At 38.7% G+C, this 27,657-nt stretch overlaps 1 protein-coding gene across 1 annotated transcript in view; it reads right to left on the minus strand.

The window, feature by feature from the left end:
• Positions 1 to 14,683: 14,683 nt before the first annotated feature.
• The window catches only part of LOC124880495 (glucosidase 2 subunit beta-like), a 234,250-nt gene continuing 221,276 nt past the window's right edge, over positions 14,684 to 27,657 (minus strand). The window contains exons 14-15 of the mRNA XM_047385643.1: positions 21,950 to 22,049; positions 14,684 to 16,172 (exon numbers count right to left, since the gene is read on the minus strand). Of these exons, the coding sequence (XP_047241599.1) occupies positions 16,035 to 16,172; positions 21,950 to 22,049 (238 nt within the window). The 3' untranslated portion in view covers positions 14,684 to 16,034. The remainder of the gene's footprint in view (positions 16,173 to 21,949; positions 22,050 to 27,657) is intronic.

Raw genomic sequence — 27,657 nt, forward strand, 5'->3', positions numbered from 1 at the left:
TGAAAGAAAATCACATTGTCATTGTCAGAGATGCATTTGAGTCAAATCTGCAGGGAGTTCAGTGGAATCAGTTTGCTTCCCTTGCTGGACAACTTTTTAGGGATTACTAATGGAAATAAGGCACTGAACCTGAATATACTACATTTAATTTAACCATAACTGGATTGAATTAAACCATATGTCAATGTAATTAATTGGCATATATGAAACTGGTATTAATGTAACCAAATACAACGGTAAGTAAGAGACATTAATTGGACTAGGTTTCAATGCATGTAAATCAGATTAACTGGACTGAATGGCATTCTGTTATTAGAGGGTTAGGAGTTAGGGGTTAGTTTAAATTCTTTTAAAGTAATTGGACTGAACTGGACTGTTTGTCAGAATAAATTAGACTAAACTGAACTGGACTGAATCAGACTGGAGCCCGGTAAAATAAAATAAACGACAGCGATACTTAAAGGGTTTGAATGTATAAGTGATCTTGTTTAATTATTAAATATATTCTCAGGTGCACAAAAGCACACCCACAGACTCCACACTGTCATTATGTATTAAACAAAGATATAGCCTAAATGTGTTTGTGAACATCTGAGTTTCTGAATAACGGTGAAACTTGTTTTGTCCTGGGGGGCACCTTAACCTCAGCCTTCGATAGAGTTGACCCTCATCTTGGACAGACTCATCTATTCGGTTTGTCTATTAGAATCTGTTTGAAAGTGGTTTTCATCATATCTATCAGACAAATCCTTTTCTGCAGCTGCTTCAAATTGCAGGTCCCTCTATTATGGTGTAACTCAAGGCTCTCTTTCAGGACCCATGTTGTTACTTGTGTACCTGCTCCCTCTTTGACACTTTTTTAGCTTCTTAAAGACATTCCTTATAAACTGATGATCTAGCTTTTAAAAGCCCCAATAGGTTTTAAGTTACATGTCTTAAATATAGTTGAAACCAGATATGTACAGGGGTTGGACAATGAAACTGAAACACCTGTCATTTTAGTGTGGGAGGTTTCATGGCTAAATTGGACCAGCCTGGAAGCCAGTCTTCATTGATTGCACATTGCACCAGTAAGAGCAGAGTGTGAAGGTTCAATTAGCAGGGTAAGAGCACAGTTTTACTCAAAATATTGAAATGCACACAACATTATGGGTGACATACCAGAGTTCAAAAGAGGACAAATTGTTGGTGCACGTCTTGCTGGTGCATCTGTGACCAAGACAGCAAGTCTTTGTGATGTATCAAGAGCCACAGTATCCAGGGTAATGTCAGCATACCACCAAGAAGGACGAACCACATCCAACAGGATTAACTGTGGAAGCAAGAGGAAGCTGTCTGAAAGGGATGTTCGGGTGCTAACCCGGATTGTATCCAAAAAACATAAAACCACAGCTGCCCAAATCACGGCAGAATTAAATGTGCACCTCAACTCTCCTGTTTCCACCAGAACTGTCCGTCGGGAGCTCCACAGGGGCAATATACAGGTCCTTCTCAAAATATTAGCATATTGTGATAAAGATTCTCTATGGGGTTCAGGTCAGGAGAGTTGGCAGGCCAATTGAGCACAGTGATACCATGGTCAGTAACCTGGGGAATGCGGCACCTGTAGCCCATTTCCTGCACACGCCTGTGCACGGTGGCTCTGGATGTTTCTACTCCAGACTTAGTCCACTGCTTCCGCAGGTCCCCCAAGGTCTGGAATCGGCCCTTCTCCACAATCTTCCTCAGGGTCCGGTCACCTCTTCTCGTTGTGCAGCGTTTTCTGCCACACTTTTTCCTTCCCACAGACTTCCCACTGAGGTGCCTTGATACAGCACTCTGGGAACAGCCTATTCGTTCAGAAATGTCTTTCTGTGACTACCCTCTTGCTTGAGGGTGTCAATAGTGGCCTTCTGGACAGCAGTCAGGTCGGCAGTCTTACCCATGATTGGGGTTTTGAGTGATGAACCAGGCTGGGAGTTTTAAAGGCCTCAGGAATCTTTTGCAGGTGTTTAGAGTTAACTCGTTGATTCAGATGATTAGGTTCATAGCTCGTTTAGAGACCCTTTTAATGATATGCTAATTTTGTGAGATAGGAATTTTGGGTTTTCATGAGCTGTATGCCAAAATCATCCGTATTAAGACAATAAAAGACCTGAAATATTTCAGTTAGTGTGCAATGAATCTAAAATATATGAATGTTAAATTTTCATCATGACATTATGGAAAATAATGAACTTTATCACAATATGCTAATATTTTGAGAAGGACCTGTACACGGCCGGGCTGCTTTAGCCAAACCTTTGGTCACTCATGCCAATGCCAAACGTCGGTTTCAATGGTGCAAGGAGCGCAAATCTTGGGCTGTGGACAATGTGAAACATGTATTGTTCTCTGATGAGTCCACCTTTACTGTTTTCCCCACATCTGGGAGAGTTACGGTGTGGAGAAGCCCCAAAGAAGCGTACCACCCAGACTGTTGCATGCCCAGAGTGAAGCATGGGGGTGGATCAGTGATGGTTTGGGTTGCCATATCATGGCATTCCCTTGGCCCAATACTTGTGCTAGATGGGCGTGTCACTGCCAAGGACTACAGAACCATTCTTGAGGACCATGTGCATCCAATGATTCAAACATTGTATCCTGAAGGCGGTGCCGTGTATCAGGATGACAATGCACCAATACACACAGCAAGACTGGTGAAAGATTGGTTTGATGAACATGAAAGTGAAGTTGAACATCTCCCATGGCCTGCACAGTCACCAGATCTAAATATTATTGAGCCACTTTGGGGTGTTTTGGAGGAGCGAGTCAGGAAACCTTTTCCTCCACCAGTATCACGTAGTGACCTGGCCACTATCCTGCAAGAAGAATGGCTTAAAATCCCTCTGACCACTGTGCAGGACGTGTATATGTCATTCCCAAGACGAATTGATGCTGTATTGGCCGCAAAAGGAGGCCCTACACCATACTAATAAATGATTGTGGTCTAAAACCAGGTGTTTCAGTTTCATTGTCCAACCCCTGTACATACACTGTAAAAAGAAAATACAATTTTATTTTCTGGCATTAAATCAAACTAAAGGTCTCAGTCTGTTAGGATTTTAAGGCAATGCCTCAAACACACCACTTCCTAGTGTGACCACATGGGAAAAAATATAAAAAGAACTCCGCTAAGATATTAAGAAGAGAAATCTGGACCTCCACAGGCTTGGTTCACCCTTGAGGAAAATTACCAGATACCTGAAGATGCCAGATTAATCTCTACAAATAATTAAGTAAAAACTGCATGGGAATGCCCAGCCATTATGCCATTCAGGAACGTGACAGGTTCTGCTTGTACAAAGATGTCCAAAACGTTTTAGCAAAGTCATACAGTTTATAAGTCAGGCTTACCAGTTACTAAGAAAATTAATTTAAACTTAATTTGAAGACATTGGGAAAAAAATTTAAAAGTCTAATATAGTAATCATTCTGGTATTTAAAAAATACAAATACATTTTGAAACCTTAACTGACCTAAATCGTGGAAAACTTAGTTTGATTTGAAGTGAGACTGTAAGAACAAATGTTTTTATTTATTTATTTATTATTCCTGGAAAAAAAACTTGAAATCTTTCTTTGCGCTCCAGAGAGAAACTAAACCTCAGGTAACGGAAACTCATGGTCACTTATTGAGCTCTTAATGGACAAAGGACCGGGTCTTTTAAATCCATAGGTCCCCCACCAGGTCCTGTGATCAGTGTCTGCTGGCTGTGCCACATATGAAGCTGAAAACAAAGGTTGCATTTTAACAGCTGGAAACATTTATAAAAAACAATAAAAACTCGCCTATGTACAACATTTTGTACAAACCACTTAAAAGTTAGAGGTTGTATTATTATTATTTTTTACCATGTATATACCGCTGTATATGTAATTGAAAATAATAGGACTAAGTCGGAATGCCTGTAGGTGAAATTAGTTTGAATGAATTGGATTGTGTAATTAGAAATAAAAGCATCAGATTGGTATTGTATGCAAAAGGAATGAATTTGACTGAATTGGACTCTGTATAGAGCAGGACCTTCTTGGGAATTAAATAGGTTGAACTGGAGTTAATGTGATGGCAATCTGTTAGATTGAATCAGGGTGTTTAATTAGAAATATTTAGACTGAACTGGATTGTGCGTCAAGTCCTAAGCCAGTCCTTTGTGGATTTTCTGATATGTTTTAAATCATTGTGATGTTGCAGGGTCCAGTTCTGCTCCACTTTAATGTTTTTGCAGGCTTTATAGGCTCTGATGCAGCACAGCATCCCCAAACCATAACCCTCACAGCTCTATGCGTCACATTTGTCATGATGATATTTTTTTGGAATGTGGTTTTAGTGGATAAGTTTATTCCAAACCTGTCAGTGGTTCTGGTCTCCAGATAATAACTCCAGATAACTCAATGTCCAAAGAACATTATTCCAGAAGTCCTGATGTTTGTCAACATTCTCTCTGGCAAACTTCAGTTTGACCTGCATGTTGTCTTTGGTGAGGAAAGGTTTCCTCCTTGCACATCCCCCATGGAAGTTCAGCATCTGCAATCTCTTTCTGATTAGACAGGCATACAATTTCATATCAGCAGTAGTAAGAGCCTGTTGTCAGTCACATGACATGTTAGGGTTTTTGGAGACCTCTTTTAGCATTTGCAGTCTGCTCTCAGGGTGAACTTGCTTGGAGTTATCAGTTTTTCAATGTCATCCACTTTAGTCTATTTTGTAGAATGGCTGATTTTAAATTCTTTGGAGACCTCTTAAAATTCCTTACCAGACCCATAAGCCGCTACAACCTTCTTGCGGAAGAAAGCTCTTTGAAACTTACAATAGTGGTGACTCTCACTGCAACAATCAGGAACACCCAACTAAATGTTTGAGGTTAAAACAGGGTAAACTTTCTTTAAGACTGAGTAACAATGTTGTCATTGTGTGGACCTGGTTTGACATGCTGGTGTGTTATTCTTTTCTGTTGTTCCTCAGCCATTTTAAACAGGATTAAATGTTGAAAAAGGCTTAAATTAAATGAATATTATATTTTAATATCCAGGGGTAAGGTGTTGAAATTTCTTCAGGTCTGTAAAAGACAGTACGGTTTGAAGTGCACCATATGGATGGTTCAGTTGTGTTGAATATGACAGCAAGTTTGAATTTAATAGCATTGATCTGGGTGGAATTTACAGACAATATGTAAGTGGTTTCTAATCCAAGTATGACTATACTTGACTATATCAAAGCCATCTAACCTGAAGTAATAATCAATAACTTTAGTTGGTCAGTTCATGTTCTCAAAGTCTTTTCTGTCACTATGGTGACCTGTTAAATTTGAACTGTTTACAAGTGCTCTTGCTGAGCTGCAATACATAGACTGATTTGTAGTTTGGACTGAACCTCACATGTAGTCCAGTTTATCATTTCAGATCTTTGCATGCAAAAGCTTTGTTTTCTTCCTACTCTATTTCTGTTTTTTGGGGGCGATGGAAAACAAGACTTATTTCAGCAGCAGGAGGCAGCCATTTTATCTGAAAGATCACCACATGCTAACGTGTTGTATACCCAGCAGACAAACAAAGCTGAATAACATGATTGCGGCTACAGAGCCAGATTCAGGAGTTGGTCCGGATCAGATATCGGATGAAGCCTAAATGTAGCCCTGTTCAAACTGCAAACTGACAAATCACTTTCTCTTTGGGGAAAATCATTTAAAGTAGTTATTTATTTTGTTTGGAGCTTATTCCCGCCCCCCCACAACATTTAATGAACACTCCATAATTGTTTTTATCTATTTCAAAAACTATGTATCAGTAGAAAAAGTAACTGATCTACACAGAGGCTGTCAAATTGTTTCAGAAAATTAAAGAATAAACAGAAGAGCAAACACCAGACAGGTCAGGAATAACATTATTGAGATCTTTAAAGTGGGGATAGGTCATGAAACATAATCAAGTTTTAAACATTTATCGCATGTCAAGGTATCTGTGATTATTGAACTGCTGTAGTTCATTACATTTATGTCGGGCTCTCCTTTGACTTTTAGGGTATTATGGAGTATATAAATAACACTGGGTGAAATAAATAGGGCTTTAACTGCCCCATTTATGTATCAATAAATTTTTCCATATTGTTAATTTGGCGTGACTTGACTTTACGTGTTGAACTTGGTTTGCAAAAAAAAAAAAAACATTTTAAATAATAATAATCTGGTGGCCTCTGCTAGAACGGCACCAAGAAAACGACATATTTACTAGGGGTGCCAGTAATTGCAGAGGTTGCTGTAAAGCATGTAGGAATTTATGAGTTTTGTTGTCCCTGGCTCACCTGATGGCAGATTTAATGAGTGTGAATATTCTGTTATTACATTATACAGTAAGCATAATGCATAAAATGTCCACAGAACAGCTCAGACTAAATTGGATAGGAATGTACATCAATATTTTAGCTTTCAGCGTTGGTGGTAGAAATAGAAACTGAAGATGTAGGACTGCTGTTTAGCAAACTAACCGGTTAAATATGTTGATACCAGCTGACTGAAGCGTCACCATCATGACTGAAAGGAATTAAGTAAGTGGAGACAAGAGGAAGTGCCAACTCAGTCTCTTGCCCCCCCCCCCCTCCCCAGCCCTGAGGGCATAACTGGCCTCCCTTCAAAAGGAGCAGGCTTATAAAACAATCTCCATAAGAGTGAAACTGGCGCTTGGCTGTGGTGGGCGTTAGTCAACGAGTCAGTCAGGCGAAGGCCCCGCTGTCTCCCACTCTAGAGGACAGGTACCTTGAACTAGTTTCTCCAAAGCTGACTAGGAGATTTAATGCAATAGAAAGCCTCCGGGCCCTTTTAGCAATTTGGAGTCAACACACAAATACGCCCACGCTCAACTGGAAAGACTTTCCATCTCTGTCCCTTCATGTGCTAATGTGCTGAATGGAGGTGTGTAAGAATCTGCTACAGAGCGTGTGTGTTTGGTTTCCCCTGCTGATAGCTTCCCACCGCTCCCTCCTTTTTCCTTTTTGATCCAGAGCGGCACATCACTGGACATTTTAAAAAACACACTGCAGAATCACACAGGGTTGTGTGTTTTTAATAACTGTCCATATCAAACTAATTTTTCCACCCACGCTGTGTGTGGGGTGAAGCACAGAACTCATTTAACACATGATGATCAGTCAGTAAAATGAGGGGCCGTTAATACCCTACGAACTGTCAAATCTGTTTCTTTGTGGGTTTTAGTCAAACTCAGCGTTCTTTAAAAGGAACAGTCACATGGTCACTATGTGGCAGAGCTCCCAGATAGATCTCGTAGATTGGTAGGATTTTCAGCCGTGTTATAGACCAACATTGTATTCACAATGTTTTACAAATAAAAATCTGAAAAGTGTAGCAGGCATTTGTATTCATTCCTCTGTTTTACTGCTTTGTAGAACCACCTTTTGCTGCAATTACAGCTGAAGGATTTTATGTTCAACGCTGTTAGAGACGAACCTCTAGCGACTGAAAATCTGCAAGTTCTTGGCAAAATAACTAAGGCTCAGTCAGAGTGGATGGCGAGTGTCGGTAAACATCCATTTTGATGTTTTGCCAGGGATTCTTGAGACTGGATTTGGGTCTGGACTTTGATTGGGCCAATCTAACATATTGGTATGTTTTGAACTTATCCAGAGTTAATCACTGCATTCGAATAAGCAAATTCTGGCCTCATTCCTACTAAATAAAAATAGTTTAAAGCTGCACAACCTACATACCTGTTTTAAAAACATCTGCTAAATGAAATTTGTATTTAATGGTTGAATTAAAAAAATCACAATTTCTACTGTTTTAGATTTTATAATGAAGACAAACATCAAACCTTTACAAAAAAGAAATTGAATACAATGCCCAATGTACTGTATATTGGGGAAAAGAAACTTGCCATTTTTGGCTAACTGACATAAAATACAAAATGAGTTTTCATTGTCATTTTGTTGTGGAAATTCAGGTGTTGGATGAAAACATAGAAAAACTGCAAATTCTACCCTCTTTTTTGTTATTCAACAACACTGGTCAGTTATAGAGCATTTTTGCTAAATGTTAGTATGAGTCACTGTGCAGGGCCCTAGAAGTCACAGCTCTTCGTAGCTCTGGCTTTGTATTTGGGTTTGTTATCCTGCTGCAAGGTGAACCTCCCCAGTCTTGAGCCTATTGCAGTCTCCAACAGGTTTTCTTTAAGCAGAGCCCAGTATATAGCTCCATCCATCTTCCTTTCAAGTCATTCAACTTCCTTCTCTATACAGAATAAAAAAACTATTTCCACAGCATGATACTGCCACCTCCGGTCACTTGTAGGTGTTAGGATTATGAATCTGAGAATATTATTTAATATTTAATATTAATATTTTAATATTTTATCAAATAATATTTTGGTCTGTTAAGTGTTGTCCTGTGAATACCAGCCCAGTAAGGCGATGGTATTAGGACAACATAGAAAAGGGTGAGACAAGCTCTGACATTATTGAACAGCAAAAACTCTGCACACACATGAAATTAATTCACACAGTTTTTTAAAATACAAGAATTTATTAACAAAAATAAGTCAACTCAAAGTCAAACATATTTCAATCAACAAACTCTTTACTATGCTAAAACAGTCCAACAAAACTACCAAGCAGAATTAAAGAATAATGAAGACTAATGGGCTATGAACAATATAAACATGTTGATTAAAGATGATTGAAAATCATGACTGAAGGAGTGATGCAACATTACCATGCAATGTTTATGTTTGAGAACCAAGGATTATCTTGAAGAATCTGGAAATGAAGTTAAGTTAGTCTTGGAATTAACTTAGACAATAATCATCATACCTTTAGACAACCAATCATAATGCAAGATCAGATAAAATATTATTTTAATAAAATAATGTTTTACAAATGATCTGCTGAATAAAACCAACTTTCTGGATGACTAATTCTCAATGGTGTCTCATTAGCTGCCTTTATTTAATGAAATAATATTTAAAGAAATATTATTAAAGGAAATGGTAAAATATTTAAGGGAATATTTTGGAAAAGAGCCAAGTCTTTCTGGAGAAATGGGGCTTAATGTTGTTTGCTTAGTTATCAAATTTAGTAAAATGATGTTGGGGACACATTATTTACTGGATTGAAAACTAAACCTTTCTGGGTAAATATTTTTTGGCAGCAAGCACGTGTCCTTTGTTAGCAGTGGAAGCTAACAAAGAAGCAGGTAGCTTAGCACCAGAATCAAACCCACACCTTTAGAATACCAGGGTCAATAAAAGGGTTAAAATGCATAAGCGCAGATGGCGCGTTAGGATCAATCTTCTGTTTAAAATCACCCTTCAAGTATAGTTTGTCTTAACTTTAAAAACATACAAAGAACACAACCTGAGCACGTGTGCTGCAGATATTCTGCTAGCACCAAGATAGCTGAGTTCAACCCAAAACAAAACTAAACTTCATAAAATGGAAAAGGTTTAGATAATTTCAATCTAAATCACTTCTATATTATTCTGCCCAAACACTTAACCTCATGAACTGTGGTGAGGAATGTTGTCCAAGGCGGAGAAGTTTGAAGAAAAGTCCACAATCTTTAAACGGTTAGCTACAGCTAACCTCCGTAGCTGTGGGGAGTGGCGGCTGTTCTGTCGGCCCTGTGACGCGGCTCCTGTTGTCCTTCTCTCAGGCAGGGAAAACCGCTTCACTCGGCTTGTAGAGACAGCTTCTCTACTGGGGACTTCTCTGCGACAGTTTGCTTCTGCAGGCCTCAGAGAGAAAGTAATCAATGCTTATACCTTAATTTACCCCTTTCTATGAATGAGTACCAGATTCTTTCAACAGTAATTCATCAGTACATCAGTACTTAACTTGTGCATATAATCGCGGGATCGTATGACACCCTTGAATCCAATTGAAGAGTGTATGTCTGTTTGCCAGCAAAGAGACATTAGCGCGCTGTCTCCTCCTATCCCGATGATCACCGGCGTGGAAGAGGTCGGACCATTGGAAAGGGGGTGCTTTTATACAGCCAGTGGCATCATGGGAAGTCCGCTGCTACAGTTTGCTTGGCTGTGCCGGAAGTAGGTTAATGCAATTTATTTTGAAAGTTCCAGGAAAATCTGTACTGGCCTTTCACGTTGTAACCATGGCTGTGGGTCCCAACATGGGGATGGTGTGTTCAGGATGTTGTGCTGTGCTAATTCTTCTCCACACTGTTTAGCCATCAAGTTTAGATTTGGTCTCATCTGAGCAGAGCACAATTATCCACATGGTTGCTGTGTCTCTTACATCCCTTGTGAAAAAACTGGACTTATATGCTTATAAACAGCATATGCTGTTTACTCACTAATTTATCCTATTAACTAAGACATTTACAGAACTCTGTACTGGTATTGAGTTTAAATTACATACTGGAGTTCAGTTTACTAATTAGCTGGTTCTGTAGACTATTGCTTCCTCTGGATGTTATTTAGGGGTATCAGAGAAGAGGCTAAATGCCACAAATGCATGCCACCGTTTTTAAGCTGCCATTAGCCTTTCCATCTGTTCTTTAGTTAAATTGCTGCCTTGTATCCAAACTCAGATTACTTCCCCATATCCTAGTATTTTACATAACTCTATGATTTTTGTAAAGCTTCCGCTGGCATGTCATAAATCCAATTTGGCTGGCTCCCTGAACAAAACAGGCCATTATTATTCTGGAAAATCGAAGGTGAAGACAAATGGTTAGGCTTGCCATCAAATGGAGCATGTGGATGAGAGCCGAGGCCAGATAAATAAAAAGCAGCAGTTCCTGAGCTGCAGGGCCTCAGGCTATTGCATTGCTAGCAGGCAAACAGCCACCCAGCTGCCCCACCAGGCCAGGAATATATCAGGCAGACTATTGGTAACCTGACAGCTGATTTAGCTCCCCCTTAATGAGCAGAGGGCTCTGCTGCAGAAACCCCTACAATCTGTTACATAACAACATCACAGACAGCCGGCAGGGGAAGAGGCAGACTGCTTGGCCTGCGAGGATGTTGGAAAATCAATAGCTGTTAAATTCAGCATAGAATAAGAACTGAAGGTCTGTAAATATTGCAGAAGACTTTGGAGATTGTATATTAATGTAGCTGTAGTCTACAGTTTTGTGCAAAACTTGAAAATGATTCTTTAATTGTCAAACCAAGCAGAAAGCTTTTCTTGTAATCTTTTAAAGTGGTCTTGATAAGTAATTCTCTAGATTGTGTGAAGGTCTTATAAAGTTCTTCTTTGAACTTTGTATGTGTACCTAATCATGACAGCATAATGCACATGACAGCGAGGTGAGGAAAGTGAACAAGTAGCAGACAAAAGAAGGTTCAGACAACTGTTCTGGGATGCTGAACAGATGTCTGATACCTTTGAAAAACCTCTTCTAGTATTAAAATCCACAATCTGAAAAACAATAAAAAAATAGCAAATTGCAAGAGCACTGTACAAACATACCAGGTAGTGCCTATTTAAAACCTGGTGATGTATTTGACAGCGTGTATTATTATACACTATGCAGCATTGTAGTGTATAAAGGTATGTGATTATTTTGATTTTTGACAAACCTGGCACTCCATGCTGCAGTAGATCATCAGAAACCTGAAACTGGAAACTAACACTGTATGTGTAACAAGTATGTGGGCCTCCAGACACCTTTGTCTTGTTACTGTTATTTGTATTGCTCATTCTTGCATTGCTTTGGCATGGAGCGACTATATGCTTGAAACAAAATGTCTACAGATCCAATTTTTGTTTAGTTTTTACTAAATTGTCTGTTACATCTAGACCTAATTGTTAATCTCTTTGATATAGGGGCCTTGTTATGAATTAATGGTTCATAGGTCAATGTTACGTAATTTTGCCAAAAGTATTTGCTCATCTGCCTTTACATATGCATGAATTTGAGTGATGACACATTCTTAGTCCGTATGTGTCAATATGTTAGGTCCAGGACTTTTTTTTTTTCTTCCCATTTTTTGAGAAGCACATTTGTGAGGTTAGACACTGATGTTGGACAGGTTGGCGCTCTGCAGGCTCTACTCTAATTCATGCCAAAGGTTTTCTATTAGATTGAGGTCTCTTTGCTGACCAGTCAGGTTATTCAACACCAAATTTTATCATCCGTGTCTTTATGGACCTTTCTTTGTGTACAGTTGTGTTGAAAAAGAGGGGGTCATCCACATAAGGGCCACGCTCAGTGCTTGAAAAACAGCCCCACACCATAATCCTCTCTGCACCCAACTTTACACCCGACACAGTGCAGTCAACTGCCAAATCTAGACACAATTCATCTTTATCATTCTCCCATACAATTCTACATCAATTGCAATAGAAAAGAGAAGCGAAAAAGTTAAAAGTAAAAATCCTAAAACATGCCAACCAGGCATTTAATTGTTTGACTGAAAGCGGAATAAACACGTTTTAATACAGTTATGTTTGAATAAGGGAACCCTGTACCTTCTAATTGACTTCAATATAACATGAACATTACATGTTTTATATCTAACCGAATGTTGTTAGCCTGTTTAATGGTGGCCTTTTCAATTAGCTCTTGTAAATTAGATAGAACCAGGGTACTGGTAATCTTGGCATGAGCCTTGAATGTCAGGTTACCAAACCAGCATGTGTTACCACCCCTGAGGATAGACTTAATAACAGCCTTCAGACAATTAACTTAATATTTTTATAGACGTCCAAACAGCCTTAGTGATTGTAAGGCGCTGATGCTCTTTAACACAATTGCCACCTGTATGGGCCAGCTAAAATTGCAATTTATGTATACACCTAAATATTTAAAGAAAGTGATGATCCAATTGCCAGACAGAGAGGCATGATTTGTCACTCCAGAGAACATGTCTACACTGCTCTGCAGTTCAGTGGTAACGGTGCTTTATACCCATGCATCTGACACTCCATATTGCACTTCCTGATCTAAGGCTTGGATGTACAGGGGTTGGACAATGAAACTGAAACACCTGTCATTTTAGTGTGGGAGGTTTCATGGCTAAATTGGACCAGCCGGGTAACAGTACAGTTTTGCTCAAAATATTGAAATGCACACAACATTATGGGTGACATACCAGAGTTCAAAAGAGGACAAATTGTTGGTGCACGTCTTGCTGGCGCATTTGTGACCAAGACAGCAAGTCTTTGTGATGTATCAAGAGCCACGGTATCCAGGGTAATGTCAGCATACCACCAAGAAGGACGAACCATATCCAACAGGATTAACTGTGGACGCAAGAGGAAGCTGTCTGAAAGGGATGTTCGGATGCTAACCCGGATTGTATCCAAAAAACATAAAACCACGGCGGCCCAAATCATGGCAGAATTAAATGTGCACCTCAACTCTCCTGTTTCCACCAGAACTGTCCGTCAGGAGCTCCACAGGGTCAATATACACGGCCGGGCTGCTATAGCCAAACCTTTGGTCACTCATGCCAATGCCAAACGTTGGTTTCAATGGTGCAAGGAACGCAAATCTTGGGCTGTGGACAATGTGAAACATGTATTGTTCTCTGATGAGTCCACCTTTACTGTTTTCTCCACATCCGAGAGAGTTACGGTGTGGAGAAGCCCCAAAGAAGCGTACCACCCAGACTGTTGCATGCCCAGAGTGAAGCATGGGGGTGGATCAGTGATGGTTTGGGCTGATATATCATGGCATTCCCTTGACCCAATACTTGTGCTAGATGGGCGTGTCACTGCCAAGGACTACCGAACCATTCTTGAGGACCATGTGCATCCAATGGTTCAAACATTGTATCCTGAAGGCGGTGCCATGTATCAGGATGACAATGCACCAATACACACAGCAAGACTGGTGAAAGATTGGTTTGATGAACATGAAAGTGAAGTTGAACATCTCCCATGGCCTGCACAGTCACCAGATCTAAATATTATTGAGCCACTTTGGGGTGTTTTGGAGGAGCGAGTCAGGAAACGTTTTCCTCCACCAGTATCACATAGTGACCTGGTCACTATCCTGCAAGAAGAATGGCTTAAAATTCCTCTGACCACTGTGCAGGACTTGTATATGTCATTCCCAAGAAGAATTGACGCTGTATTGGCCACAAAAGGAGGCCCTACACCACACTAATAAATTATTGTGGTCTAAAACCAGGTGTTTCAGTTTCATTGTCCAACCCCTGTAGCTACTTTGTCATGAAAACCTCTCCTGCCACTCCCCTTCTCAGGCCACACAAAATTCCAAAGTCCAGTTTCAAGACTGGACTTATTACACAGTTGGCATCCTAACAAGTTATTGTAAATATGATTGTAGAAGCAGTCTGCATTTTATATCATCTGTTGCCATGGCAGGGATTGGATCCCCTTAATTCAATGATTTGGAGAGGTGACAAAATACTTTTTGCAATATAGCGCCAACAGCTTAACAACAAAAACGATTGCAAGAAAATGACAAGGTAGTGGAATAAAAATGAATTATAAGGAAGCTAAAGTCCAAAGGAAAACTTTGACAGATCTTCAAAAGACCTTTAAGAAGACTTTAAAGTCATAAAGTCTGACTCCCTTAAGGCAATAAACAAAAAGAAACTAGAGATGATTTAAAATAACTATTGTAGAAAGAATAACCTTTCATGCAGAATATTCAAAACTCACTGTAAAACTCCTTTTTAAAGTAGACGGATAAAGGCTAAACTGTTAACAAAAAAGACATATACAGCAGTTATGTGTCATTTAATCACTTTCTTTAATACACAGTTAACACAAATGTCACCTGTTAAGTGTAAAAGGAATACAAAAGACTACAATACTTAAAGGATGCAACTGAAGGACATATTCAATAGTGTTTCTGTTCAGCAACACGCTGCATCCTTGAATACTTTCTGACATTTGCTGGTGGCTCTCAGCTTCCAGGCCATTTGCTCCCATTAAAACTCTCAATCTGTAACTGACACCGAAGCTCATATTTACAGTTGCAAGATTTTTTAGATCTGCAGAGTACATTGAATTATTGTCAAATAAAAAGTTTCTTTAATTTAGAATTTTAAGAGATTAAGTGAATGTGTGGAGTCTAATTAGCATAGTGCAGCTAATCAGAGAACTGGATGTTTTCTTTTTAACAGGTAAGTTTCTGTGTTTCGTGTGAACTTTAAGGGCATTACTGCTCTGCGTGATTTATGACCACTGAGACCAAAGCTAACTGGACATGCAGGAGGTCTGAGGTTGCCAGCAAAACTTAATCCTTGGTAAGTTCTTATTGGCCTCTAAAATAACGCCGAGATGGCAAAGTCAAAATGCCCAAAATGAGGTTTTCAAAACAGAATTACACAAACCAAAGTTGGAATAAGAGAAACTATTTGCATCCTGTTCCAACATGTAATCTTTACGATCCATCCATCCGCCCGTTCCAAGTGAAGTTTTGTATTAATACTTTGAAATTTACTAAAAAGGACTGAAAATCCTAGAAAAATTCAGTCTTGGGGAAAAAAGCAAACTTTGACATGACAAATCTGTGTGATGATAATGATTTTTTTGGTTTTGGTGGTTTTTAAATATAACTATAATTTGTTGTTATATATGATTTTTGAAGATTTTACTTGCTAAATGAGGCTATATTAAAGTGGAGCCTACAGTCAAGAAGAGCGATAAAGCCGCCAGGTAAAGGAGCTGTTGAAACAATATTCTCTGTTTCTCTTATCTAGTAACCTCACTAGGCTCACTTTATGAAATCATTTATTTACATTGTAATATTGATGTACTTAATAATGGAAACCAAGCAATTTCACAAATGTTTCCCTTCTATAAATTTGTCAGTTAAAGCTTTATGAAAACACAGAATGGAAATAAAGTAGCAAAGTAACAGTCTATGGAAACTACAGAAAGTGTTCATGGAACATCATTACAGGAAAATACTTCCTGACCTCAGTCAAACTTGCTTAGAAGTATATATGTACTGACAACACAGATGTCAGAGGGGACCCTCAGGACCCCGGCCTGTCACTATGGGCAAACCAACGAGGGCAGGGGTCCAAGTTATTCCATGGTAAGGCGGCAAAGGGAAGGGGAGGTCACAGTTCACTGTGCACACCCCTCTGCTTCAGCACCGGCTGACAGGCCACAGGAGTCTCAAAGTCCATGATGTACTGGCATTTACTGGGCTCCTTCACCAATCGCAGGGCTGTCTCCGTTCCGCACGTCAGAGTGACCTAGAAAAGCACAGAGGAGGAGAAGCTGAGGTGATGTGGGGACGAGAGCTGCTGTTACCGAGTCGGGAGCATGGCAGTTTTAACGCACAAAGTGAGCTGACTGAAGATGGCCGGTTGCTTGTTTCTATGATTCTACTAAGATTTGGTCTACTTCTCGAAAAAGGGGGAAACAAATAACTATTTCAGGGCATTTAACATATTCTCTTTGTATGTTGCACTTCCAGTTCTTGCAACTACATGAGTGCATTGTCCCTGCTGTCTCTGTGCTTTTGGGTTTTGCGGATAATGGGATATCAGTGCTGTCATCCCACATGCAAGCAGAACTGGAGATGATGTGATCACGGTCGTCATGGGTCTAACAGGTGAAACTGGGGATGCTACAAGACAACACAAAGTAAAAAATTATTTGTTTTGCTTTTACTGTTTGTTTAAGGAGGCCCGCATATAATTCTGAATCTTCAGCAGACAGTTCCCCTGTTGAACAAAATCACTTGAGACATAAACCAGACAATACCATGCCGGTAGCTCAGTTTTGTCCAGTTCTTGGATAAAAAAACAAAAACCAACAAACCTTTTGTTTATGTCACCTAGGATTTGGTTCAGCAAAAATGTTAAATGTTTTTCTGCTGCCTGGTTACACTAAATGCTTTCTTGTGTGCATAATTTATGTGAGGTCTGACTCAGACATATAAAACACTATTCAAATTAAGTCTTCTCAGTACAAACACACCCATTTTAAACACAAATATGTTTGCTTTACTTGTCATAAACAATTGAACATAAAACAAAAGAATGAAATCCTTAATTCAAAACAACAGATGGTTTAATTAATTCAAACAACTGTGTGCTGCTCAGCTGTCGCTAAGATTCATAAAGATAGTTATAAATGTTGCACAGTATGTGCAGGTTATATATCTCTGCTAATCCATTTTCTATTTCTCGATGGAAAGCGGCTTCAACTGCATTGCAGCATTTAATATGTTTATGAACATTGCCTTAGGTAGCTCCATTATGGGTATAAAAAAAAATTACAATCCTGATGTATTTCTGTCAGTATTGAAATCATGTTTACTTGTGAAAATTGTTTGAAAATACTCCAGATTTATTGCACTTAAGCAAGAAAATAAGAGTAGGGCTGATTAAATGTTTTTTTTTTTTTTTTCAGATTCAGTTTTTTCTGGATTTAATGCTTTAAAAAACACATATCTTTGACTAAGTGTTGAATATTAAATTCAACAGCGCAATGGCAAGCAGCCCATATTTAGGATACTAATGATAGATATAATTACTAAGTAAAAAAAAGGTTTTTGTTTTTAATACCTTTTTTCAAAAATAAAAACTTCTTTTGAAACTTATATCTTTTCTATATAAATGGTTTATAAAGTATCCATTTTTCCCACCTAAAGGGTATAAAATAAACTTAAAATAAAGTTAAATTAAAATAAACTTAGCTTTAGCATGCTAACATTAGCATTAGTATACTAAGTAGCATACTCAGTCAGCTCACTATGTATTACTTATGTAGAGGATGTGATTTTAATGGTGAAAGACAGAAAACAGAAAGGAAATAAAAGGACAAAGGAGAGTGCAACTTATTAGCTAGTTTAGCTAAGCTAACATGTTTTTTTTTTTTAATCAAACTGGTTGATTAGATTATGCAGCTAAATCCTTTACCACCACATTTTTTAGATTTTGATGGTGTTTCTACTGCCTTGTATTGATCGTATGTCAGGATTTTTAATGGCAAAGAAAACAACTAGCTACTTCTGAACACATATCACATTGTATTTAATCATCTGATTTCTTGAAAACCAGAACGTTTCTATAAAAACCAGACTTACACTGGCCCAGTTTATCACACAGCAAAAGAAGCAGCTGGTTACCATTCAGCAGCCAGAGTTGTTGTAGTCAGCGCTCACGTGTTACTGCCCCGGCCTGAGAATTTAATTAATATATTAAACAGCTGACTTCCCTCCTTCCCCACAGACTCATAAGATTAACTGTACAGTGCTTGAATTTGGATTACCCCAAGTAAAACAATACATCACTGGTCCCTACTTAGGTACAAAAAAGAAAGTGTTATTTCATCCAAGGGAGAGAGAGAGAGAGAGACCCTCATTCAAGGCTGACTTTCAACATTTCAAATATAATGAGCATCAACTTCTGACAAGTCTTCATCTATACTGCCTGCACACGCTTATGGGGTCGTATCAAAAAAATTCAATTTAGTCTTTTTCAAAGGGGGCTCCTGGATGCTTAGAGTACATACATTTACTAATGACGTTCACTGGGATCTGATCTGAAGAGGGGGCAAGGGAGAAAAAGAAACTTAGACTTTTACTTATGCAACATATTTAATTGAGCAATTTCTAGTAAAAAAGAAATATAAAAACATGTAAATGGGTCTCATAAAAGTGATGGGAAGAATGTGTGTGGGAAAAATGTTTTAGAGGAAAGAAGAGATGTACTAGGATGCAAACGGAGTACCTCTGATACAAACCACTGTTAGTTGACAAACTGGCGACAAAGTGGTCAGTTTTATCATTTGACATTAAGCAAAAGATGATCCTGGGTAGGCTGCCGACAAGGCCATGAATATTTTAACCTTTTAAGTGGTTGATGAAGAGATAATTGTTGAATTTGCAGCAAGAGGCTTGTAGAAAGCAGAAAAAGCTCAAAATTGTCCTTTATAAACATGGAGTTTGGAGGTTTATTTTATTGTTCTGTTTAGTTTTCCCTCAGTTCATGTCCAATTTGTATTAATTCTAGTGTGTGATTATTAAAAGAGGCTTTAGCATTGCTAAATTGTCTTTCTTTTAACCTCTGTGGTTGAAGCAGGATTCTTTACTTCTAGTTGTCCTCATTAAAACAAGTAAAAAAAACAACTCTGGGGTTTTATTTTTTTAAAGACACTTTCCGGCCCTTCTCTTTCCGTCATGATGATATTAACACCATAACTTATTTTCTCTCATAGACAATGCTACAGCTGAACATCTACATAATAGCTTGCTTGGCCTTACTTTTACCCAAAAAAAAAATCCACAGGTACACTTTGCCATGTCTGAATAATATGATGATCAGATAAAGCTTTTAATGGATGGTGGACATTTAGAATAATCATGCTAAAATACACAGATTGAAAATAGAAAATCTTGTGTTAATAACACAAATTTCAAGGTTAATGGTAAACCCACAGGTAAAATTGCTCTAAGTAAAGGCATCAAGGGATCAGATCAGAAATAATAGGATTTCTTCAAATATATTCAGATGAAATTAAATAAAAAAAAATAAAAAAAGGGAATGTGTTATATAAGCCTGTTCTTTACAGTGGTAGTAAAATAAAGAGACTCATCTGCAGAGGACTGTGGTTTGGGTAGACTGACATTTTTAGTACTAATCTCACCTGAATCCAGTGCTTTTTGGACTTGATTTAATCTAACATTTACTTATTTGCTTTTTGAGAATTTTGGCTACATATTACAAAATAAGCTGAACCTTTTTTCTTTTTATGATCTTTGGTCTTTCCTGGAACTGAGTGCACTTGTTCCTAAGGGGCCCCTTCACACCAGATTAATGAACAAGCTATGGTCTCCAGAAACTCCAGGCACATTGGAATGCCACTGGATCACAGCAAGTTTGGAAAACCTCCCCAAACACTGCCATTGCTTAAGTGTTACATCTGCACCTGAATGTCTTTACACAATTTACAAAAACGCTCTGTAAATAGTGGAGGTTTCCGTGCCTTCATAGGATGAAGGTTCTGAAGCTTGAAGTTCTTTATGATTCTTTCTAGAACTAAATATAAACTATGTCATATCAGCCACTGCTTGTGTATTTTCCACCTCCTTCAACCCATCGCTGCATATAATACCAGAGCTCCTTTGTGACATTTCGAAGTGATCTGCCGGCTGGAGATCTCACCATTTCCCTCTGTCTCATGGTAACCATTTGCACAATTTGGAGGTGTGTGTACACTTCCTGTGATTTCAGTTTTGTTTTTTGGATTGTGTGAATTTTTTATGTCAGCAACTTCTTAAGATCCTTTTTGTTGTAAACAGAAGTGGCAAGCCCACATGAATAATTCACCACAGTCACAATCAGCCTCATTAATAGATACTTAGAATTTAGATATGCTGACACCACAATAACACACCTTTATGATCTATCCACAGACGTTTTATGTATGCTCAAAACAGTCAAGGAACCCCCATGCTCCATTAGGTGTAATAGGGAGCTCAATGGTGATTTGGGGTACCCTAGAAGACCTTGCAGAGTCCATTTACACTCTTACCTATTAATTTTCAACAGAAGGATTTGGTCTACTTCATGGGTAAAAGAGGGACAAAATGCAGTTTAAAACAAGACTGCTGACTTGCTGAAAAAAAATCAAACAAGCCTTCATGCTGAATGGTATTTTATAGAGCCATTTTCTCACACAGGCCCTGATGACAATTTAATGTCATGTGGATGCAACTAAAGCAAAATGCACTCATTGTCTTTGTCAAAGTCTGGACTCTGGTCTGGATCAAATGGCAAATTAGTCTATAACTTAACGAGCCAGTTCACACTGTATTTTAAGGGAATAGGCGAGGCCTTAATTGACAGCTGAGGGAGAGACCTTACTGCAGCACAGTACAATGCTATAACTCTAGATTTTATGATTAATTATGAGATTCAAAGCAAAGTGCTGAGTTTATGAAGGTGGGGAATAACTCTCTTGGCAATTTTGTCCACAAATCAAAACCATCTCAAGCCACCACACAGCTATAATGGCCTTCGCATAACACTAATGCCTATTGTTGCACATTTAACAGATACCATAGATTATTACTATTATTATTACTGTTTATGCTACATTCAAATGGACAATCTCTACTTTATTTAGAGCCTGTCCAGCAAAAATCCAAATAATCGATTTTTTACATAATTGCAAAAACAATTCAGGCAGTAAGGCTATAACTGGAACAGCAAACAAAACATGTTGAGTCCAATTATCAAGTCATTTCACAACAGAGGAAACATAATAACTTTAGCCTAACACCACATAAAAGTCATCCTTCAACATAGATGCTCAGAAGAATGAGATGCACACTCACTGAATATTCTTTATAGCAATATGTGCTGAGTGAGACAGTCTTTAGGACAGAGGTCCTCTACTAAAAAACATGTATATTTTGAAAATGTAAATAATTGTATCGACAATTTTTAGCTCAGCTGTTTGATGCTCACTTTATTTTCTATATCACTTCATTTGATAAGGCATACAAAGTAATTCCTTTGATCAAGTTCAAGCTGAGAGTTTTTATATAATTTGAGAACTTATTACACATGTGATCTGCTTAGCATCACAAACAAGTACTTCTTTTTCTTGTAAGTTGCAAGCAAACCGTGATTTGCTCAATTACATCTGGACCTTTGAACCATATGTTTGAGAAACACTAGTGACCTATTTAATATTCCAATTATTTCAACCAATACAATTTGTGGCCCGATTAATGAATAAACAGGTAAATCTGGAGATTTGCAAAGCACATTTGAGAATGTGAATAAAGCATGACCTGAAAGTCAGGAAAAATATGTATAAGGGATCTGTCATCTAGTAGAAGTAACATCACGCATTCGTGGGAGTTGAGATCATGAGTGTTTCCTAGCCCTTATAAATGCAGCACATAAAGTTTGTTGAAATATCCATATTTGTGTGGACAAAGTCTTAGGGTAATGCTTCTACAGCAGGGAGAGTGTGTGCTTGTCAAGGCTATATGTTCATCTTTACTTACAGTAGTAGTGCGAGAACCTCCTTGCCAGCATGGTTCTCCATTTTCATACACCATCTGACTGTAGTGGTTCTTTGGTGGTCCTGCCCACATCCCCCACTTCCTGGAGCCAAAATAAATAAAACAAAACAGACAGAAACAATTGGGCCATCTTTCATGACTTTTACTGTGGACTTCTGAGCAAAGTGGTCTTTAAAGAACATTTGAGACAAAGAGATAATCTTTTTTTTTAACATCACTCAGTTGGCACAGTGAAAAATACTTTTCTTTCAGAAGAAATAAATAAAGCTGGCAAGATGGCTAGTCTGGCAGTGCCCTTCTTTGGCACTGGCATTCAAACATCCTCTCTCTTGCTCAACAATAGAGAGAAAATATTAATTAACGTTTTGTCAGCGCTAATACCGTGTGCAACAACACACAAGGGAAGGAGAAAAGGAAAACGTCGATACCAGTCTCAGGCGAGTATGCCTGTCCAATGCTGGCTAATTATATTCTCACCAGATATTTCAAGGGGAGAACGGAAACCTAACCAAACCTGAGTGCCGGTGGAAGCTGTTCAACCCTGCATCGACGTATGCCCTTTCATTATGCTTTCTGACTTTCTCTGATCTTCTGCTGAGCCTGGACATCATAATTTAGGTAACAATTGCAGTTAGCTTAGCTGATTTGATTTTGGCAAAACGCTATAATCCTGTTAGGTGGTTGAGCCACATATTTGGTTTATTGTACTAATCTCTCAATTTCACCTAGCGACTACGTTTTATCTGTGAAACTGATGGCAGAGCATAAATAATGACATCAATTGTTGCCAGAGTTTCTGCAGACCTTTTTGAAGTCGTTTTCCAGTCGCCCATTAATCTTTCTGCATAAAGAGCTATGAAAACTTTTAATCTAACTGTTCTGTTCATTTGCTTAAGTGCTGTCCACATTGTTGCCAGTTCTTTCACAAGGGTGCAGCAGCTGATCTATGTGCCTCCACTGACCTTTACACAAGGCAATAAGGTTGCAAAATCATCTCTGTGCCATCAGGGCATTTAGTATTAAGAAAGCTAATTTGCTTTATTCACAACCTTTTAGGATTTTATTTGTTATACTGATGGTCATTAATATATTTTACATATAGCTTGCAATTCATAAATTAATAACTCCAGCTGTTTTGTGAAGGATTCAGAGGTTGTTGGAGAACATTACTGAACAAACACAGTAGACAGGTCAGAGATAAAGTTGTGGAAAAACTTAAATCAGGGTAAGGCAATAGAATAATATTCCAAGGTTTGAACATCTCACAAAACTGAAAGACTGGACAGGGAGAACATTAATTATAGAAGCAGACAAGAGTAAAGTAGTGTCGAAACCCGCAGAAGGCTTTCAAAATCGTGCATAATGGCAGAAAGTCTCCGCAATGGAAAAGGGGCTCCCAAGAATTAGGCATTTGTAGGAAAGAGGCAAGAAAACAGTCACACAAAGTCCTGTTTGCAGTTGAACACATACCATGAATGAGACACAGCAAACATGTAAGCATGTACTAAGCTGAGACCAAAAATTGAATTTTTTGGCCTTCATGCAAAATGTGTGGTGGCAAACTAATATCCACTTGAACACACAACCTTATAGTGAAACATGAAGGTCAGGGAAGCTGATCAAAGCTTATAAGAAGACAGATAAATACAGGACAACCCTGGAGAAAAACTGTTACAGGCTGCAAGAGACTTTAGTCTGAGGTGGAGGTACACTTTCCAGAATGACAATGTCCTTAAACATAGATCCAGAGCTACAATTCAATAGTTTATATCAGGGAGTGTCAAACTTCTACAGAGTCCTCTTAATGACCTAATTATGTAAATCAGCTGTGTTGACAGAGAAACACATGTAAAAGTTGCACAACGCCCACCCTGGAAGACTGGAGTTTGACACCTTTGGTTTAGATCATGTGACCACAGCACATTACTCCCATGTAGAATGACCAGACATAAAAAAACAAAAACGAATGCAGGACAACAAGGATGCTTATGAGGGACATTGTGGGACAAATTACCAACACTATGATGATGTCATACATTTGAATTTAACAAAGATCTCACATTACATTCACCAATCTGTGCTTTGCCTGTTAGTGCACAACAATGAAATAGCACAAGTTTGAAAAAAACTTTACAAGCTTTTAAAGTTTAACACTGGTGATCTCAGCTGCTGCTACCTTGTCTGTCTGGCAGTGATCTCTGGGTTTGAATAAAAATGAGTCCATAGATCAGCAGGCGGCTCTTTTAGCTGTGCATTTTTTGTGCGACTCACTTTTACATTGTCGCTTCACATCGTGCTCCCCTCTGTGTGAAATTGAAAAATAACTTGGAAAAACTTCATAAAAAATCAGATATCACCTTTCACTGGCCTCACCCAGTTATAAACCATTTCCCAGTCTTTGTTGTGGCTGCATTTTCTTTTCCATCACATACTTTCCATTATATTCTGTGTAGCCTATTGTGGTAAGCCATACAAGAAAATCCTTTTCTTGTTGTTTTATTTTACTAGCATCGTGGCGTGCAAGTTGGTCGTGATGTGGGATGCGGCTGCGTATTTTAATTGATAGCTGATGTGGCTCTGTGATGATAACTGCAGCTCTGCTTTCTTTACATTTCAGAAAAGCTCCAGTCGAATAGGTTTTTTGATCTATCAGAATTTGACCCAGTCAAATGTGGGACAGTGTATCCATTTAAAGGACACCGGGACAGGAGTGAAAAATGTGGCACATTCCCGCACCAATCGGGACATCTGGTCACCATATCCCCATTTCGTCCTCGCTGCCCTGGTTGTCTGTATGTTTTAGAATTGAGTTTAAGATTTTAACTTTGGTTTTCAAATGTTCAAATGGTTTAGCACCACTGTATTTAACAAAGCTTTTGTCAAAGCAGGTTCCCAGGAGAAGTTGTGGGTCAGAACTTTTGTTGCTTTTAGATGTTTCTGGGTCTTTCTCTTTGACCCAAGGAGACAGAGCTTTTTCTGTTGTTGCTCACAAACTCAGGAACAATCTTCCTCTAACTATAAAGACGGCAAATTCCTTGAATGATTTTAAGTCCCTTTTAAAAACCAATTACATTAACTCTGCTTTTAATTCCAGTTGAGCAGAAATATCAGGCTCTTTTAATTATTAGTCTTTTATTTTCTTTTACTTACGGTTTTTATTGTTTTAGGTGTTCTTCTCTTCTTGGGCATTTGTGGTATTGTTGGTGTTTGGGTCACTTTGGGTGTTTAAAGCGCTTTATAAATAAAGGTTGATTGATTGATTGATTGATGTGGTAGAATGGCCCAGCCAAACTGCAGACCTAAATCGAACTAAAAATCTAAGGTAAGACAATCCAGTCCGACTGAGCTTGAGCTATTTTGCGAAGGAGAATAAATACAAATGTTTGCCTCTAGGTGTGGAAAGCTGGTAGAGACATTTCCCAAAAGATTTGCGGTTGTAATTGCTGGTAAATGCTTTTTTACAAGTGATTAATGCAGCTGGCTGAATGTGCACAACACTTTTCTAAATCTGCATATGTAAAGAATATATTAAAAAATTATCATTCTCTTTAAATTCACAAAATGTACTACTTTGTTTTGATACATTACATAAAATTCCAGTAAAATACTGATGTGACAAAATGTCAAGGGGTATTGATGCTTTAGCATGGCTCTGTATATCATTCACTCATCTTGGTTGTTTAGCTCAAACTGATTTTTGACATTAGCTGGTTTTATTGAGTTGTATCTGGGAAGATTTCAAACTAACATTTGCTACTCATTTGACCGTAATAAATCCAAACATGGTGTCATCTTTTTTTTTTAAAAAAGCACTCCTTTGCTTTTACAGACCCACAGCTGTCTTTGGGTCTTCGAAGCAGTAGAGTTTTTCACAATGCACAAGGCTTATTTAAAAAGCCTGAGTGGGTCAGTCAAAAGTGAATTGCTCACACGAGTAGACGCCGGCACGGTCCGAGTGCATCGCCTTTTACTTCCCTTTGAGTATGTCTGATTGGGTTTTAGCACCCAGTTAGAACCAGGACGCTTACAAATGCATTGCTGTCAAAGTGAGTACAGAAAGCTCTGGCGCTCTGGCTTTACAAGCGAGTTGACTGGCCATCTCTTGTGCATCACCTTTGTGCCTCCTCATATAACCATTCTTTTGCTTCACTGCTGTTACCTTCCTTCATTCGCCTCTGCTCTTGCTCTGTCGGCCCTTGTGTGCCCCAGGAGGAAGCACAGACCCTGTCAATTAGGAGCTGACTTAGCGCTGACATGTGGCCAACACACCGGTCATTTGGACTCATGCAATGAAATGTTATTGATAGCTCATTCCCTGTAATAATACCTACCTAGGATTGGTATTGGCAGCTCATTTTCTAAAGTCAGTCTAGTCTTTGCTACTAGTTTGCTGTAGAGGTAGTTATTCACACCAACAAAAACAACAATACGCAGGACCTTGTTGCTTAATTGGATAAGATTCGGATGCCTATCATCACTATGTTAGTCTGACCTGCTGTCAGACAACATAACCCCACCCCAGCTTTGCACAATGGACCCCCTGGGTTCAGTGACAACTTCATTTTCTCATCCAATTTGTCACAGTTTGGCTCTAAGCTGCATCCTTGACACAAGTCATGCTTGCCTGCACTCGTAGCAGAGGGATCAGTTTCCTTAAATCATCTGGTCTACCGTTTAAATGTTCTAATTTGCACCCGCGTCTGGAGGGACTCCCTCTACCCCTCAACCCCCCAATCTGCCCGCTCAACACCAAACATCTTTATTTAAATGACTGGCAAGGACAAAATTCAGTTTCTCCACCAAAAAGAAGATGAATAAATCCAATTTTAGTAGGCAAACAGATTAACGTTGTCACTGAGGAAAGAATCTCATTCAGGCTTCCTGCACCATGTTTCATCTAATGATCCAATACTTGTTCCAGGCTCAACATTTCAGAGTTGTCAGTCCTTTATGCATATTTAAAAAATATAAAAATACAAAAGTTCATTATGCATTGATGGCAGACATTTAAACAGAGGGAAGTCTTCAGAATTGAAAGAGAAGAAGGAGAAAAGGCAGAAGGAACAAATGACAAGGATAGAAAGAAAGGAAGGAAGCACCAAGGGAAAAACAAAGGTAGGGAAGAAAGGAGGGAATGAAGGACAAAGAAAGGAGGTAGGATGGTAGAGCACAAGGAAAGACGAAAGTAGTGGGTAGTAAAAAAAAAGTCTGGAAATCAAGTTTTTTTTCATACTCATCCAAACCTGGAAAATACTGAAATTCCATACTTTTCTCAACTGGATAGGAACCCTGTTCTATTCCGTTCCAGCCTCAATGGGGAGAAAAGGGCAGGCCACAACATGCAAGCTTACTTATGATGCAGGATATTGTAGAAATTCACAGTTTTGGGGCTTAAAAACCAGAGTATCTTATTTACAGACATCTGGATGAAGATTCATTCTGTTATCTGCCCTTCTTAATGGCACGAAATGCGGCCTCCATCAAAGATAATAGGCAGCACATCCAACTAGCTAAACCTATTATCCATACATTGAGAAAGATAGGAGCCATCAGGAACCTCAGATGTGTCTCTAACTGCAAACATTAAGCAGCCAATCTCATTTAGTTTTTTTCCCCAGAATTGCTAAGGTATGATTTCAATTGACAAAAGCAGATGGAGTTCTGATTAAATCACAACAACAACATTAAAT

This window comes from Girardinichthys multiradiatus, chromosome 14, assembly GCF_021462225.1.
Source record: "Girardinichthys multiradiatus isolate DD_20200921_A chromosome 14, DD_fGirMul_XY1, whole genome shotgun sequence".
In the NCBI taxonomy this organism is placed as follows: Eukaryota; Metazoa; Chordata; class Actinopteri; order Cyprinodontiformes; family Goodeidae; genus Girardinichthys; species Girardinichthys multiradiatus.